Genomic DNA, 18,441 nt, shown 5'->3' with positions numbered 1-18,441 from the left:
CCCTCCCACTGTGAACCTGAATTGAATATTCAGAAGACATTTGTTTAAATAGTTCTACAAATCTGAGCTGTTGGTGTGTCCTTGGATTGTGTGGTAATACTATTAGAGCCTGCAATCTTTCTTACTGAATCTCTACTATGAGTCATGTTACCTGAGATTAATTCTATGTTTACCTGTCAGCCTGGACGAATGTGCTGTGTGAAGGAAATTAAATTAAATCAGATCTGAACTGCTTACATTTGAGGAACCTGTTCATATTTAATTGAAATATGAACCAGTGGTTTTTTTGATTGCTGATTCCAAGAGAGTCTTTGTGGAAATCCTGTTTGGCTTTTTGTTATTTTAATTCTCTTCTCTGTTTTCCAGAACAGTTCTCCACAGTCGCTGTCCACATGGGTCAGTGGGACCAAGAAGCACTCTGCTAATGTGTGGACTCTGACCAGCAACATCCAGCAAGACCCAGACAGCGTTTTCTATCTCCCAGCTGGAGGTTTTTGTTTGTGTGTGACTGGAGAGTCAGATTTTTGTTGAGCTTCACACTTGCAGAGGTAAGTCAGTTTGCAGAGATCCCTCCCACCCGGGCTTTTATGTGCTAGATTTCTTATCTGAAAGAGTAATATTTCAGTGACTGCTGCTTATACCACAGGTTAATACACGCTACTGATCCCTGATAGGAGAATCATCAATTTTGCCAACAAAGAAGCCTGGTGGATGTTTGTTTACAGTCTGATGATGGGACATCATGCTCTGCATCTTCAAAGTTTGCCTCCTCATTATTATTCATACCCAGTAATGTGAAGTATGCTTATATCTACTATAACTGAACCAACCTGGTGCTCTTCATTTATGGAGGCTGTTGAGTCTGAATGTTGGATGTTGTGTATCTCGTGTTCTCTGGGCTTTGTTGTCCTCAGTCTTTTCGCAGGATCAGAAAACAAAACCAGGAGGCGCGTAAATGTTTCTTCTCCATGATGTTTCTTCAAATGTTTCTTCTGGATGATGATAAGACTGTGACACGGGATGCCACCTTTGGTCTTGTGATGAAGCAAAGCTCAGGAAGAAGTGTGATTAAATGGTACCCACATGTGTGCTGCTGAGAAGGATGTACAGGGGCACCTGCAGCCAAATCCAAGCTTCGGGTTAGTTGTAGTTGCAGAACGCTATAGGACTGAGACAGCTGAGGCATCAAATGTTTGATTAAACGGATGAAAAAGAGAAGTTTCTTCCCTATAATTATCACTTCTTAAAATCTGTAGCAACTTCAAGTCTGTCAGCATGCTGAGCATGCTCAGAATGTGACAATATATTTTTGTTCAATATTTAATTTCTTTCAGTTGCAATTGTTAAATGAAAAAAAAAAATAAAAATATATTCTTATAATTTAGCAAACTAATTTATCAAAAAAAATATACATATATCTGTATTAGTTTTAATAAATTAATTTGACACCTGTATTGAAAATACCATATTGTATTCATACAGAATCAGTATGGTATCATTGTTTGTCTGCTCACTGATTGCTGAAACTAAGAGCTACTTTGATCTGTTAAGATCTAAAGTATCCAAAGTTGAGCTCTGATGTTTCTTCACCCCTGTGTGTGATATGTGATTTCCTACATGCTGGCAGAGCAGAGCGGCAGTTTGTGCTCACAGATGGTGACGGTGTGGAGAGACGGTGGTGTTTCCTCAGAAGAACCAGCAGAGTCACTTGCTGACTGATGTTCGTCTGCACTGCACAGAGGAAATCAACTGACCAAGGTTTGTCCAGTGACGTGTTATGAAATGTATATTTGTTTTATGCTTACAGTTATGTTTTTCTTGACAGAGGCTCTGCAGAGGTTAGACAAAGCAGAGAAAACATGTGCTTTACATTTTACTGTGATTTATTGAGATATTTGTTGCCTGATGTTGAGCAGGAATGGAGAAATAGAATCAAAGGGAGATGTTTTTGCTGTTTTTGTAATGATGTAAGTAAATCTTCAATATTATTTATTTGCTTGGTTATATTAGGAGTGTTTCTGAGTGAGGGGGAGAGGAGTCATCATCCAGGTAAAGTGACGTAGAGCTACACACAGCATAGTGGCATACGTGAACTCACAAGCATTTAGTATGTCACCACGGGCACAACAGAGATTGAGCAAAGTCTTAGAGGCCCCAAATCTAACATTCACACATGAAGGAGCAAACATGGCAGATTTAATGGGAGCAGGGGAACCCCATGACTGCGTCAGAAGAGCACAGGTTGAAGAAAAAATTAGAGAGGACCTGAAGGCAGAACCTATACCTGGAGCTGAGGACTGGTTCACTGATGGATGTTGCCACAGAGACGAAGAAGGACTGAAAGCAGGATATGCGGTAGTCTGCAGAGTAGGAGAGGAGTATCAGGTCAAAGAAGCAGGAAGAATTGGGGGACAGCAGTCGGCACAGAGAGCTGAAGTGATAGCCCTAGCTCGAGCCTTGAGATTAGCTAAGAATAGGAGAGTGAACATCTACACTGACTCAGCGTATGCATTCGGAGCAGCTCATGTGGAGCTGGCTCAATGGAAAAGAGCAGGATTCAGAACAGCAACCAATGCACCTATCTGCCACAAAAGTGAAATGGAGGAACTGGAAAAGGCCTTGGCTGACCCAGATGAAGTGAGTATCATAAAATGCAAAGCGCACTCACAAGGAACCAGCATGGTGGCAAAAGGAAACCAGAAAGCAGATGAAGCCGCAAAAGAGGCGGCAGACTACAAAGGACGGAAACAAATGATACAGGTAACTGCAGAAGAGGAAGTATCCACTAACATGACGGAGGAAGTCAAACAGGCTCAGGAGGAGGCATCCCCAGAGGAAAAGGGGGTGTGGAAAAACAAAGGAGCCTGGCAGGATGGACACTTGTGGAGGGGGCCAGACGGGCGCCCCGTGTTGACAGCCAAAATGGCAAAACAGAAGGTGGAGGAGGCCCACGGACTTGCCCACGTGGGGGTAGCACAGATGGAGAGAAACTTGTGTCATTGGTGGCATCCTGAGTTGAAAGAAATGATAAGGGAAAAGGCCAGGATGTGTTTAATCTGTGGCGCACACAATCCCAAGCCAGCGGTCAAACCGGAAGTGGGCTTCACACCGTACGAGCTGCAAACTGGGAGACAGTTTCCGGCCCCTTGGACGGTGGGCTCGGTGGGACAGGACACCAGAGGGAACAGGTCTCACGCAGACTATTGGAACGAGTTAAAGGCGCTGGTGTCCAGTTTCACCAAACAGGTGGCTTGTGAAAAGCCCACAGGAGGAGGAGAGGTCCCGGACGCAAAGGCAGTGTGGCTGAAGGTCATCAAACGCAAGTGGAAGGAACCCCGTTGGACTGGTCCATACGAGGTGTCGGCTCGGACAGCTACAGCGGTTCAACTGAGAGGGAAAGGCGACGCCTGGTATCACTGGACGCACGAGGACTTGGTGGGGAGAAATCAATCTCCACCCAACACAGGTGAAACTCAGAGGCAGAATAAACCCTCACACCTGTGCAACGGGCCAACCGGTGGTCTACCCGGGAGGTCGAAGAAAGAAGAGCAGCCTAGGAGGAAGTCGCCGCGCCAGCGAAAGGGAGCGGCACCAAACTGAGCATCTAAAAAGGGCTTTGAACTTTTTGCTACAACATAACTTACACACAACACCATGCCATCACAACAATCAGATACTCGTGACGAGAAAAGAGTTCAAAAGGCTATCACAATGTTCAATAATACCATAGGTTTAATGTCGATGATGTTTTTAATCACAGCTATATGTTTTTTGGTTTATTTTTTGCAGGCCGACAAGGGAAAACTGTCTGAGCACGGAGGTCAGGCCGGCCCGGCGCTGTTTGATACGCCACTTACACCACTCGTGATCCTTAGTGACTTCAGGCCGTGGGCGAGAACGAAGCGCGAGGTCTCTGGTAAAAAGGATGAGTGTCTCAGCACATACGGTAGAGTAGAATTAGATTATGTTAATTCAGTGAATATACTGCGCTGCTTCCTTTTATTGCGTCACACATTGCTTTAAGTTTTTCAGTGTCCAGTTATTTTTTACTGCTGTTTGAATTCTCTGTATGTTTGACCCTGTAGACTGTTTGATGGACTGCTTGTCTTCCTGTTTGTTACCGCCGCCTGTTTTTTAATAAAGATTTGGATTTCTGACTTCAACACAGCCTCTGCGTGTCCTCCCTTTGTGTCCTCTTCCTCTGTGAATGTGTTGCATGTGTCACAGATTCATTTTATTAACAGCTTTCCCACAGTGAGTTGCATCAGCATTCATTCACAGCACATTTCAGAAGGATTCAGATTAATACAGTGATCTTACAGTCAGAATGATCCTGACAGAGTGCCACTGTAAATCATCTTTCATCAGGTAAATTTTAAAGTTCAGTATTTCAAAGCAGGAGTTATGAAGAATCATATTGGCATTAGGACTAATAATATGTACTTACAAAGTCAAAGTTTTTTAATTATGCTAGAATATTGGAAGACAATCAACTTTTAGTGTTTTCCGCATATTAATTATTCTGAAATAGAGACGGTGACCCTAACTGTACAGAAGCACTAAACAACTGACAATCTAACAGACATCATTGGCCTGAGCCGTCATGCACAGTGAGTCTGATCCTTTGCTGTGAGAGTCTGACAAGCATGTTTCTGGTCAGTTTGGAAGAAATAATATCACAATGTTGATCTTTCTTTCCAATATTCCTTCTCTTTTACAACATAAACTGATTGTTATGAAGGAAAGGAAGGCTCAGGGTTGAGTAATCAGCATCATGGGCTCATCCGATTAGGATAAGAATAAGCAGTCATCTAATCATTCACAGGGTTCTCCTTTTATTCTCAAATCAATAAAGCAAAGAAGGAAGGAAAGAAAGACACACATGGACTGCCAATGCTGAAAGAAAACAGAGAAGTTACTCATTACCTTAAACAATACATAAAATAAGAAAAACCAGAACAGAACAGAACCTCTGCTGCCGCCCCGTGTGGGAGTGAAGAAAGAGTGAGCCTAAAGTGAATGCAGTCCTTATATAATGTGTGACAGGTGAGTGCAATTAAGGACAAGCACCACACCCAATCAAAGGTGAGAGAACTAAACAAGGTGCATCTGGTGAAGTGAGTGGGTGTGCTGGGATGTGCTAAAAGGTGGGTCTCTACAACAGCCGTCCCCATATTTCTAGTGAGAAATATGTTGATATGATCAGGATCAGTCTTCGTCAGGAAGCGGGGGCAGGGGGATAAGACAGGAGACAGGGCGGATATAGGTTTTATCCTGTGCTAAGACTTCCACGGTTCTGATGCGTTCATCTGGGCTTTTCAGGAGGCATGTCACTCTGCCTATGGGCCAGAGGGCACGTGGAAGGCGTGAATCCATGATCATTACGACAGAGTTCAGTGTGAGATCTGGGTTCTCCTTCTGCCATTTGTGTCTTCTTTGGAGGGATGGTAGATAGTCCTTTATGAAGTGCCGCCAGAAGTGATCTGCCAATATTTGTGCATGTCGCCATCGTCGTCGACCTAGGAGGTCAGAATCAGAATAGGATACTAAGGGAAGTGACGAATCATGTCGGCCCATAATGAGAAGGTTTGGGGTTATGGGATCAATATCCGCAATGTCTGAGGATACATAGCCTAGGGGTTTTGAGTTAAGAATGCCTTCAATCTCAATTAGGACCGTTCTTAAGACCTCTTCAGTGACCATTTGTGCACCAATGGTTCTCTTCAGAGCATTCTTCACAGAACGTATCTCCCTCTCCCAGGCTCCACCGAAATGGGGTGCATGCGGGGGATTGAATTTGAAATGGATTCTTTTAGTCATCAGGACCGGCTGTAGAGTCGGAGCAAGGTTGTCAAAAGCAGCCCGTAGTTCCTTATCTCCTCCTTTGAAGTTAGTTCCTTGATCACATATAATTTCCAGGGGTGTTCCTCGTCGAGAAATGAATCGTTGGAGGGCCATGAGGAAGGAGTCGGTATCCATGCTGTTTAGGAGGTCAAGATGTATACACTGAGTCGTGAGACATTTGAATATTATTCCCCACCTTTTCTCCGATCTGCGGCCGGTCTTGACCATGTATGGTCCAAAGCAGTCTATTCCTGTGGAGTAGAAAGGTGGTTTGAATAACCTAAGACGAGCAGCAGGCAAGTCTGACATTTTTGGAATGATGGGCTGTGCTCTCCATTTCTGACATGCAACGCAGCTATACTGATGCCTGCGTACGGCTTCCCTTCCTCTGAGAATCCAAAATTTCCGACGTAGTTCAGCAAAAAGTCTTTCTGAACCAGCATGATGCAGTTTGTCATCATAATCTTGTATGATCAGTTTGGTCACTGGATGAGCAGGATCAAGTACTATTGGGTGAATGACATTCAATTCCAAGTCTGGGCTTTGCCGTAGTCGGCCTCCTACATGGATAAGTCCAGAATTCCTGCACAACACTGGTGACAAACACAATAGACGGCTGTCGGATGAGAGGGGTTTGTCTGACTGTAAACGGGCTAAATCTTCACCGAAACTGTCCAGTTGTGCCTGACGAAGGATTTCTTGTTCTGCTGTTAGATAATCAGCTGCAGAAGGAATGTTACCCTTTTGGTTGGAGAGTGAACGAGCCGTGAAATCCAATAGCTCTTGATAGATTCTGAAGCTGGGTGTGTATGTATGGGAGGGTATACTGACAATACCAAAAAAGTAGGATTTCTTTAACTCAGTCTGATCATCATCAGGATGGAGATCTGTAACTGTGGGCCAGTTATTCGGAGGTTCATGCAGAAACGAGGGACCCTCGGTCCACCTGTTTGGGCTAAGGAACTCTTTCAGGGATTTACCTCTCGTAACATCATCAGCAGGATTTGTGGCTGAATTGATGTATCTCCAGTCTTGACTGTTTGTGAGGTTTTGAATTTCTGAGACTCTGGCTCCTACGAATACCTTGAAATGGCAGGAATCTGACTGAAGCCAGTGAAGTACAGTTGTTGAGTCAGTCCAAAGGGTGGTAGTTCTGACTGGTACGGTGAGTTCTGTTTGTATGAGCTCACAGAGGCGTGCGCCTAGTAGGGCTGCGCATAGCTCCAGTCTGGGTATTGTTAAATTCCATTTAGGAGCAACACGTGAGCGAGCTAACAAGAAACTCAGTTCCACATGACCTTCAAGATCATCTGATCTCAAATATGCGACAGCACCATATGCTCGCTCCGAAGCGTCACAGAAGATATGAATGTCTCGAACTGTGGTAGAAACATTCATTTCCTTAGAAGTATAGCAACGTGGGATGGCAATTTGTGGAAGATAACAAAGTTCTTCTTCCCAGGACTTCCATGCCTCTAAGAGGTTGTATGGAAGGGAAGGGTCATCCCAATCTCTCTCCTTTCTCCATAGCTCTTGCACCAAGGTTTTGGCGCGTGTTGTGAATGGGAGTAAGTAGCCTAATGGGTCATACAGACGAGCAAGTACTGCATAGATACGACGCATTGTGGTGAGGTGTGAGGCTAGAGTTCTGTATTTATAGGCAAACAAGTCAGTCTCACAATTCCACAATAATCCTAATATGCGTTCATGTGGGCCAGATGGCTTGTCTTCAGTCAGGCAAAGTTCATTACTTGCCATTCTTACCTCAGATGGTAGATGGCTAATCACAACAGGATTATTGCTGGCCCACTGGCGAAGATCGAAGCCTCCTTCTGATAGATGGTTTCTTAATTTGTCTAGGAGTGTTCGAGCTAACTCTGCTGATGGAAAACTCTGCAAGCAGTTATCAACATAGAAACACTGCATTACTGAAGACTGCACATCTTTGTCAGATTGATATTCCTTCACGTGTTTCTGCAGTGCATAGATTGCACAACAAGGGCTGCAGGTCGTACCGAAGGGGAGTACCTGCCACTCATACACTGAAGGGGGAGCTGCTTTGTTCATGTCACGCCACAGGAATCGGAGGAGTGGTTTATCAGGAGGCAGAAGACGGACTTGGTGAAACATGCCTTTGATGTCGCCACTTATTGCCACTGAATGTTGCCTAAAACGCAACAAAACACCGAGAAGTGTTGGCCCAAGGATTGGTCCTGGCAATAGGTACTTATTGAGACACTGACCTTGAAATGTGAAAGAGCAGTCAAAGACTATGCGATCTTTATTGTTGTGACTTGTCATATGATGAGGAATATACCAGGCTTCTTTGCTATTGTGCATCTCCTCTGGGCTAAGTTTAACTACATAGCCTGCTTGCTCCAATTTCAAAATCTGATCCTTGTAAGACATGGCTTTGTCAGGATCTTTAGCTAACCGAGCCTCAGTGTTGCGGAGTCTAGACATGACTACAGTTGGAGGGACATTCAAAGGAGGAAAGTTTGCCATCCGAAGAAGAGGAGTGGCGTAGCGATTAACACCATTGATCTCAACCCTTTTTGTGGCCTGTTCAAGGAGTTCCAGTGCCAGTTGATCTTGCTTTGATCGGATCACAGATTTCTCACTGTATTCAGGTAAAGTGTCTAGTTGCCATAGCTTCTCAACATGATAACGCAGTACGTCTGCAGATGAACTGAGAGATGTGAACAAACACTGCACATGCTCTGTACTGCTCTGGGGCTGAAAATCTGTGATCGGACCTTGAAGTGTCCATCCTAATTGGGTTTTAACTCCTGCAGGAGACCCATATGGTCCCTGTCTCAATGGAGCAGTAGGCGTGATGAGGTGAGTATGATCTGAGCCTATGAGCAGGAGTGGCGCTGCTTTATTAATAATGGGTAATGGGATACCGTGAAGATGCTTGTATCTCCGTTGGAGAGATGATACAGGGTAGGTGTGGTCTGAAAGTGCTAGGTGACTTGCAGTGAAGGCATTATTAATTGTGTAGGTTTTCTCTGGGTGTGCGATGGGTGAGATTTTGAAACTTACGGAAGAACCTTGAATAGTTTCAACTTCTTGACGGACAGTTCTAAGTGATAATCTCTCTGCTTCCCCAGTTAGGTTGAGATGCTGCGCCGCTGATGGTAGAAGAATGGTACGCTGGGAGCCATCATCAAGTACTGCATATGTTTCAAGAGTTCTTTTGCCATTTCGCAGGAGCACTTTCACAACCTTTAAAAGGACACTAGGACAATCACTAGGTCTATCAAAGTACAGTGCCCTCACTACAGGATTAGATTCAGTTGTAGATCTCTTATTTACATCACATAGGATCTGTAGATGTCGTCCCATACAGGTGGCACATGCTTTCCTCAGGTCACACTTTGCAGCCTGATGAGTCCTAGCACAACGCCAACACTGTTTGTTTGCTTTTATCCAGTTTATTTTCTCATCCTTTGTCTTCTGAATGAACTCGGGACACTTACTAATGTGGTGTTCAGGTGAGCGGCAATATGCACATGTTGCCTTAGTTGTTATGATCGGTTGTGCTGCCTGTACAGGATCATCAGATGTATTTGCCCCATGTAATATTGTTGTAAGTGGAGAGGTGTACTTACGGGCAGGTTGTGGCTGGTTGAAGGATGAAACAGGACTGGCCTTTCTGGGTTGACACTTGCATTCCATTTGCAACCAGGATGAGAACAAAGGCAAGGTATACGTTATTTCTCCCTGTTCCCTGTAAACGTGCCGTTTGAAGCGACTGAAATGCTCTGCAGGCAACTTCGCTAACAAGCGATCAACATGGGAGCCACAATCTAGTTCTGCACGTCCTTGTTCTCCCATAGTGCTAAGCAACCCAACTAAAGCCTGTACACGAAGAGCAAAATTATCAAGACTCTGACCATCACCTGCTCTGATAGGAGGCAGTTCCAGTATATTCTTTAGCTCTTTCAATGCCAGCTGTCTTGGTTGCCCATAACGCTCATCAAGGGCTTTGATGGCTTGAGTGTATGGGTCAGGAGCGTAGGAAAAGGCAAGAGCTAATCGTTTAGCTTGGTCTACTTTGAGGTGATCAAGAAGGACATGATATTTGAACTGCTCTGTCTCATGAGGATCAAGAAGGTTTGTAAGGGCCATCCGTAACATCCCGTATTGCATTTCATCTTCTCTACTAAGGTCTGGAAACGAAGGACCTTCAAGCTTATATACATGTGTTCTCGTGCTAGAGGAGTGACCCGAGCTAGCAGTAACAGGTATCAAAGGTTTCTGTTCATGTGAGGCATTGGATGTAGCTGGTTGCTGCTCTAGAGGAGGGCAATACTTGTGGTCAGATATGCAAATGAGAGGTTGAACAGGGTCTTCAGCTAAAGGAACAGCAGGTTGAACACATGAGACCTGGTGGGGATCCTGCCGTGATAAGGCCAGGAAATCAAAGGGAGTCTCATCTTCTGTAGCAAGGACTGGTCTAGTTAAACCAGTTGAAGGGACTGCAGCATCTAATATTGTTGAATTAGGTAAAGGAGGGCTGGCAGCTGTAACTAAGCCAGACTGACGGCTAATCTGTGGGGGCTGGAAGGGTGATTGACAGGTTGCTGTATCAATCACTGGGAGCTGCTCATGTTGTTGATGTGTTTGAGGACTGGCTCGTAAACTGCATACAGAAGATCTGATTCCATCAGATGAGACAGTGCGAATTGAAGATCTGGAGCTACGAGAATGGGAAGGACATGATTGAATCATAAATTGCCTAATCTCCCTCATCGTCGTCAGGAGTTCCCTCATGACCTCATCTTGGTTGGTAGGTAAAGGAGCAGGGCGGGTCTCTGGTTGACTTTCTGACTCTCCGACAGGATCCTGCAGCCCATGTGTGTCTTTGTCACTATGCTGGCATTCGGTTTGACTCTCTGTCTCACATGTAGCTCTTCTACTTCCATGATACTGAACGTCATACTGCTGCAGGTGGGCAGGAGGTCGACTATCACGACTGGATCTTCTCAAACCTTCAGTCAATGGCTGCTTTGAATCCATGACGCTAACACTGCTCCGGCTCGGAGGACCATGTTATGAAGGAAAGGAAGGCTCAGGGTTGAGTAATCGGCATCATGGGCTCATCCGATTAGGATAAGAATAAGCAGTCATCTAATCATTCACAGGGTTCTCCTTTTATTCTCAAATCAATAAAGCAAAGAAGGAAGGAAAGAAAGACACACATGGACTGCCAATGCTGAAAGAAAACAGAGAAGTTACTCATTACCTTAAACAATACATAAAATAAGAAAAACCAGAACAGAACCTCACCTCTGCTGCCGCCCCGTGTGGGAGTGAAGAAAGAGTGAGCCTAAAGTGAATGCAGTCCTTATATAATGTGTGACAGGTGAGTGCAATTAAGGACAAGCACCACACCCAATCAAAGGTGAGAGAACTAAACAAGGTGCATCTGGTGAAGTGAGTGGGTGTGCTGGGATGTGCTAAAAGGTGGGTCTCTACAACAGTGATCAAAGGTACTTATGTTCACAGCGTGTAATAATACTGACAGTCCAGGGCATTGTGGTCTGTTGAGCTAGGGTTAGGGTTAGGGTTAGCAATTCAGACATATGTAATCAATATTAAACGTCTCTGACGTGGGCCACTGTCCGCAGTGTTGGGAAATCCATACCAGGCTGGGACGAGTCAAGGTAGGTGAGCATCCACGAGAAGACACAGCAGATGCATCCTACTAATACTGACAGGACCAGGAGACTCCAGAAACCGAGCATCTTCTCTTCAGTGCCATCCTCTCCTGTCACCCTCTCTGCCCGCAGCTCTTTGAGTATGGGGTAGATAAGGGCGCAGAGAAACCCTTATTACTAATTTGTATTATAATTCAATTTTCATGAAATATTCATATTCAGTATTGGTCCTTATATTAATAACCACGTATCCACCCAGGCTCATGGTGGGGCAGGGCTCTGTCCTGGGATGCTTGAGTACAAGGTAATGTACACCCTGACCAGGTATCCAGTCTGTCAGAATTGTTTTCAATATTTGGTTCAAAAACATGAGTGACAACAAAAATCCAACTAGGATTCTTGCATATGATGAATGAAGTCTGTCTTTGACTGTATTGTCCAGCTGATCCATCAAACCCCCAGCAGGTGAACCTTATTTATGACATAACACGGCAACAATGTAAAAAATGAAACAGCAACAGTCTAAATGTAAAGTGCATTCTAAACTCCTCTTCAATAAATCATATGCAAAGAGTCATTCAGGACTGTAAAACGTGAACTACAGAACCCAGAGTCTTCATCATTAAATCTCTGGTTGCTTCATTTTTCTATCCTATATCAGATACTTTAAGGTTAGGTTAGGTAAACTTGCATTCTCATGGTGAGGCAAAGTGCTTTATGTGTGCGTGTGCGTGTCATGAACGGCTATAAAAGGCCTATAATTAAAGAACAAAGCAGGGTTTGAGTTCGAGTTGCGGCAGACTGTCACTACTTGTAAATGGAACGCAGACTTCCTACGGCGGACAGCTAATAACAGGAATCGGACGCGGTCCACCCAAGTCCACAGCAACCACCATAGCAACCGCCTAGCATGACCTTAAAAACATATTCTGTCTTCATAACTATCAAACACGTGAAATGATTTGCAAAGTGTTTAAGTGTTACAGCTGCAGAGAGCTATGGCGGTATCTTTGGAAGCTGTTTACATAGCTAATAATATACGATGTAACCATGGAGACAGTCAGTCACGTGAGCTAGCGGTGCATGTTTACTACAGTGAATAAGGTGACTGCGTGCACAGCGTCCACACGCTGCAGAGGGTAAAGACATTACTTCAATATTGTTTTATATTGATATATATTTGCCTTCTGTTGACCATCACCTCAGGTTCACCATTACAGTTTCAGCATACGGATGCACACTGTCTAAATATCAACACATTCAAAACTATGTAAGAAAATTATGAACTTCATATTGTGCATCAAATAAAAGAACATTTCACAACTCTGAGTCAACAGAAACAGGTAACAGAAATGTCTCTAATGTAGACTTGTACAGTGTAGTGTAAGCATTAAAAGATCATAAAGGAAACACTAACATTTATGTGAAACTAATTGTAATAAAAAAATGAACAGGTGGTTTATAGATGTAAAAGAAAGAATCTGAAAACAACACTTTTTTGGTCTAAGTGATCAAAGTAGAAAACAGAACTGATGTTCAAAAACAAACCGTAGCTGCACTAATATTACACATCTCCATTGTTGTGGTGAACAGACATGTTGCTTTTAAAACCACATGCAGTGTGTGACCGTGACTGTTCACTGAGACCATGAACGCCACTTCGCTGAAGCCTTCGCCTTCTTCTTCTTCTTCTAAATTGGAAGCAGAAGGAGCACGAGCTGCTTTGATCTACTGAAAGGAAAAAGCAGAACATCTGAGCTGAAACCAGTCAGCTGAAATCATTAAGACAGGAACAATCATTCAATGCAGTGTCTCAGGTGGCTTAGCCTGTTACAACTGTTGATACAAGCTAAATACGGTTAACACACAGTGTCAGGGAGCTCCAGTGTGGGAACTAGTGGCTTTAGGTTTGTAGTCATTTAACTTTCATCCATTCATTCATTTAATTCAGGAGGAAGAAATGTCAGGTTGATGCAGGCTGGCTACATGCATTTGGTCCCATGCTGTCTTTAACTAAATGACTTGGTTCATTTTATGGCTGGGCTGTATGTGGGGTTATATCATGTTATTTGGGCAGGAGTACCTGTCCTCTGTTAGACTTAGAAAGTTTCTCCATAAGTAGAGTTTCTAACTCTTATAGCACATCTGTGGCTGACAGCTTTTTGGTGGCTCTTTTTACCCCACACTGGTTGTGAGTGTGTAAATAGCCCCACTAGTTCTTTTGGGTTGCAGTTAACTTGGGAGGAAGAGGTAGGTCTGCCATGACTAGATGAATAACAATGATCTGGGATACATAAATTTCATAATGCATGCATATATCTCTATAAACCTGGCCTGAGGGCTGCCATTTTTTACATTCACTTATTTCTTTGTTGAATCTAAATAATGAATGTGTTACAGTTAAACTGACACTGATCAGTGTAAATGGCTCATTGGGACACAGAAACCTTTAAATTAAACCCTATCACCTGATATCGAGTGTCAAACAATATCAAAGCTGTAAAAGCTGTTTACAGTCAGAATTTATAAAACTATGATTGTAAATGAATTCAAACAAGTGAGCTTTTCTCTTTGTGCTGAATATCAACACTGTGATTTCTTAGACTGTAAGCTTTACTTTAGCACAACCAGTTGTAGAAGCTGCCACTCCAAATGTCTTTTGATAACAAGAAAAAAATACCTTTTCAGTCCACGGCCTGAAGTTCTTCTCTGACATCTTCTGCCATCAGCTTTGTCTGCTGGTTTGAAGACAATAAACCACAAAAAGATGATTTAGTCACTTTGTCTGCGTCATGCAGCTCGAATGTGTCGTGTAACGATGTTGAATAGCCGTCGTTATCCCTCTGCTGTGTCAGTAGGATTGTACTGTGCAGCATCTCATTGATATGTGAGGAATGCTAATGTAACACGATAACAGACGTCTGGTCTTACATCATTAAAACATAAAGGACAGGAGATATTTAGATATTTTTATATTTATATTACATTTTATAGCTGACGGATATTACTAAATAGATAGAATTCACTAAATAGCTGGATGAACATGAAAAATATGTCTATAATAACAAATGACCATGAGAGCCAGTAGAATTAATTCAACTGGACACTCAAAAGACGTCCTTAAATGCTCTTTAAGTGGCAGAACAAACGAACAAACAGTTAATTGCTTACTTGAGATGAAATCTGCTCAGCTACTTTGAAAACAGCTTCTAAGTGGTTCCTCCTTTAACAGGATGACTGCTCAGGGGTAAGGCCATCATGCAGTCCAGCAACCTTTATGGTTCTGCTTTGATTCACCAGGAACTATTAGGGAAACCTTCCAGCGCCTCCTGTGAAAGACACAGGCATAAACACACAAACATTTATTAACATGTTCCACAGTCTTCCAGTTTGATTTTCTCATCCTGTGGACAACAACGTACATGGATGCAGGTTTATTGTTAACTTTTGTAAGGTTTATTTAGTGAACATATCCAGCTGCAGCTCCACTGTGATCCTGAACTGGATAAGCACTTAAGAAAATGTGTCAATAAATGGACATACATCAACTTACTATATTTATCCAAACAGACGGGACCAATAATGCTTCACTGAGTTAGAGACTTTAACAGTCTCTTCTATGTAAGAATGTCTCGTGCTGATATACCTGCAAACTTGACAACAAAGGTTTTTCTGACTGCATGTAGCTGTCCTCTATGTCAGCTCACACATTTACATTCATGTCACACTTATTTCTGCTTTCCCATTTTATAATTATTACTTACATTTTGATTAGATACCTTGAGTTTGTAAATGATCAGATTACATAATTGGAATACAATGTATCCAATTCAGGGTTGCGGGAGGATGAAGCCTATCCCAGCTGATACAGGACAAAGACAGGCTGCCAGTTTATTGCAGGGCTAACACAATATGTGTAACAGAAAATCCACTTAAATGTTTGATATTTCTTATAATAATCATAATTATGACTATTATTTAAAGGTTTCTTTATAAATACATTTTGATTTTTTATAACCTCTAAAATATAAACCTGAGCTGTTTCAGATTCTGACCTCTGACCTCAGTGACCTGGCTGTGTCCTCACTGCAGCTCCCTCTTGGAAGTACGTCTGCTTCTTGTCTACCCCCAGTGTTGACCGCCTGCCCTTGATATCACGTACTGTACCTGAGGAACAAAAAAGGACAAACACTTGCCTTCATTTAAGAAGTACATTCATACAGAGGTAATCTATGGAAACACACTAGTTCAACCTTTGGGAGAAATCAGTTCCTGTGAAACATTTCTGTAAATGAACATCATGTGGAGAATGAATGAAATGAGTTCTTCAGGTGACTCAGCAGTCCCACACTGACAAATGAAATCTAGTTAAACTATTAAGCATATTTGCTCTTCTGAAATCTGTGTTAAACAACAACAAACATAAATTAGTAACAAAAATACAGCTGAGTAGAGGCTTTACAAACCACCAGCAGCCACAATGCTAAATTTTAATCTTCAAATGTTTCTGAGCCGTCTTCAACCTGCTTTTAACACATTAAAGTCCCACAGTCAATGCAGCCTGACTCAATCCTAGATGTTCAGCACACAGAGACACAGAGGTACCGTTTAAACTTTAGTGTTAACCTGAGTCACTGATCATTTGCAGTATTACAGAGTCTGGCAGTCTTTGCATGATGTCCACGTCACTGTACGTTTCTAGCTGACTCTCAGGTGTGACAGGTGTGCCGGCAGGAAAGAGTAATAATAACCTGCATCCTGAGGTTTGTCATGCAGGATTAAAGGAGCCAGGCTTTGTTCACACAGCTAGGATTGTATTTTACACTGACCCTGGGTCAGTATAAGTATCATACAGTTTAAACGAAGCACTGAAACTTGCACATATTTATTACAGATGCACTGAAGCTAATCGAGATATTTGCTGTCAGTCTGTGGCTGCGATTAAACACTTTACTAGAAACTTTATTAACTAGTACCTTCATCAGTCATGACAGAAGCTAATATTTCTGTGCTAACATCGTTTAACCAGTAACAGCTTTCCTCCAATATAAGCTAACGTTTACACCGTAACTTTAAGCTAGCACCACAAAGACGGTAAAACACGTAATAATATCTACAAATGCATCTTAAAGCTGTTATATTAGCACTCGGTGTATTACTAAGATAACCACATTAACATTACTGACACTCGCTGACTTTTAATAGTCATTCTATAAATGCTGTCCGTTTAAATGGTCTTACCTGTACACACTGCATATCCACCGGATTCCAGCCAGAGTGGATTCTGGAGTCTTCCCACGCTCCTGTTAGTGATCCTCCATCTGGATGGATGAGAACAACCTTCTGAACAATCTAGCAGGAGATGGCCCATATCTATGGGACTGATTTGTGCTAATAACGCCCATTGTATGGACTGATAACAGCCGAAGCGGGTGAATAAAGTCACCCAGTAGCTAGCTGTGCCATTACCCAGCATACATCACTCCCTCCATAAATGCAATAAACGATAGAAAAGTATCGTTCTACCTGTTTTTCAGGTAGTTGTTTACATTATATAATTTATTGTGTTCCGTATACGTCACTACAATGTGATTTGGAAAATGTCTAAATATACCGACAACAGGCACTTCCGCAGCAATCTCTTCAATCGGAGGAGCCTTCACGTCAATTTCCGACGTGAGGGGGGTACCCTGCGCGTCCATAAGCGAAGCAGAGGGAGCCTGACCATGCGTCACACGTTTGACGAGTTGGGAGTGAGAACGTGTTGAATTAATAGTGAATTTAGACAAAATTAAACATCTGCTACTCTAACAGCCATCTTTCTATACACACACATCCCTCTTTACAATTTAGTCACAACAAAAAGTTACTTTGACGAGGTTTAAGCATTAAAAGCTCGCTGGTCAGTCATCTCCATGTGTTCTGTCCTTGGTCTTTCTCCCATTGCTCATCTTCTTAGCTTGGCCTGGATTTACTGAAGGGCTCCTAAATGTGGATTCCATTTATGTAAAATCATACTAACTCTTCACCACAATTACATATTTTAACTGTAGGCAACACTAACTAACTGTCAGAGAGCCTGACAGATGCTTACGGCACATCAGTTGACCAATCTAGTATTTGCCAAAGCTTCACAATGACATGTTTTTGTTTTTTTTGGTTTGTTTGCATAAAAGTCAACCCGACACACTGTTATGTTGATCACTCTGGACGAGTGTTTGTTTAAGCACCACACATATGGCTTTCATGGTTTGCCAACCTGTTCGCCAACTCTCCGGTTTGTCTTCTGCACATGCTCCTGCTCACTCTGGTCTCCGGCTTGACTATATAAAAAGGAAAACCTCGTTAGGAAGATCATCACCACCTGTCCCTGCAGCCTCCCTGGCACCGCCCCCTTGAGCTCACTGCATCACTCCTCCCCTGCGGCTGAGCCAGGGACCACACCTCCACCACAGTTTGGATTTCTAAATAATATTTATTGGGTGTTTATAATTCATGTAACCATTATCAGTTACAATTACCATCAATCTGCATTTTGTTATTATTCAATTCAGAACTGCCCAGACCAGACACAGTGACATTCCACCAGAATCCCTTTGATCTCTGATCTTCTTTATGACATCAGCACACTAAAACCCTTAAAGAGGGGAAAGGTTCTCATTCTTGTCAGTCTTTCAAAGATAGTGGAAGAATTCACTAGGCAGTTAAACTACTCGAAACTTCAGTTTCTGACACAGTTGACCGTATTTTTAAAAAAATCTTTTAGTTAGTACAGAGATTTAACATCAACTTCAATTTGAAATATGAGTCTGTCAAATCCTGTTGTGTGCAACCTGAGAGCCGAGAACGAAAAACTTAACCAGCAAATCAAAGAGCTGAAAAATGAGAATAAAACTCTCAAACAACAAAGCTCTACCATACGTGACCTTAA

At 42.8% G+C, this 18,441-nt stretch overlaps 1 protein-coding gene and 1 long non-coding RNA gene across 4 annotated transcripts; one reads left to right on the top strand and one right to left on the bottom strand.

The window, feature by feature from the left end:
• Positions 1-336: 336 nt before the first annotated feature.
• LOC146375331 (uncharacterized) lies at positions 337-4,163 on the top strand. Of its 3 annotated transcripts, none has more exons than XM_084948379.1 (3): positions 338-548; positions 647-1,139; positions 1,628-4,163. In XM_084948379.1, the coding sequence occupies exon 3, from the start codon at positions 2,110-2,112 to the stop codon at positions 3,598-3,600; it is 1,491 nt and encodes a 496-aa protein (XP_084804505.1). In that variant the 5' UTR covers positions 338-548; positions 647-1,139; positions 1,628-2,109; the 3' UTR covers positions 3,601-4,163. The 3 variants fall into 3 exon arrangements, with proteins under 3 accessions (XP_084804504.1, XP_084804505.1, XP_084804507.1); XM_084948381.1 differs by having other exon boundaries at positions 338-1,139; positions 1,628-1,758; positions 2,011-4,163; XM_084948378.1 differs by having other exon boundaries at positions 337-1,139; positions 1,633-4,163.
• An 8,643-nt stretch (positions 4,164-12,806) lies between these two features.
• Positions 12,807-16,223, bottom strand: LOC146375330 (uncharacterized). The gene is made up of 3 exons (XR_014801948.1): positions 15,566-16,223; positions 14,682-14,839; positions 12,807-14,248 (listed from the first exon to the last, which is right to left on the bottom strand). It is a non-coding gene; the product is annotated as an uncharacterized LOC146375330 (long non-coding RNA).
• Between the last annotated feature and the right edge of the window lie 2,218 nt (positions 16,224-18,441).

Source organism: Perissodus microlepis, chromosome 13, assembly GCF_051167445.1.
Source record: "Perissodus microlepis isolate ML-2025 ecotype Zambia chromosome 13, ASM5116744v1, whole genome shotgun sequence".
Lineage (NCBI taxonomy): Eukaryota > Metazoa > Chordata > Actinopteri > Cichliformes > Cichlidae > Perissodus > Perissodus microlepis.
The sequence above is the reverse complement of the archived record's forward strand: the minus strand, read 5'-3'. Positions and strand labels throughout refer to the sequence as shown.

Bases quoted from the DNA above. Each gene is read 5' to 3' on its own strand.
- LOC146375331 (XM_084948378.1), top strand. From the start codon at position 2,110: ATGTCACCACGGGCACAACAGAGATTGAGCAAAGTCTTAGAGGCCCCA.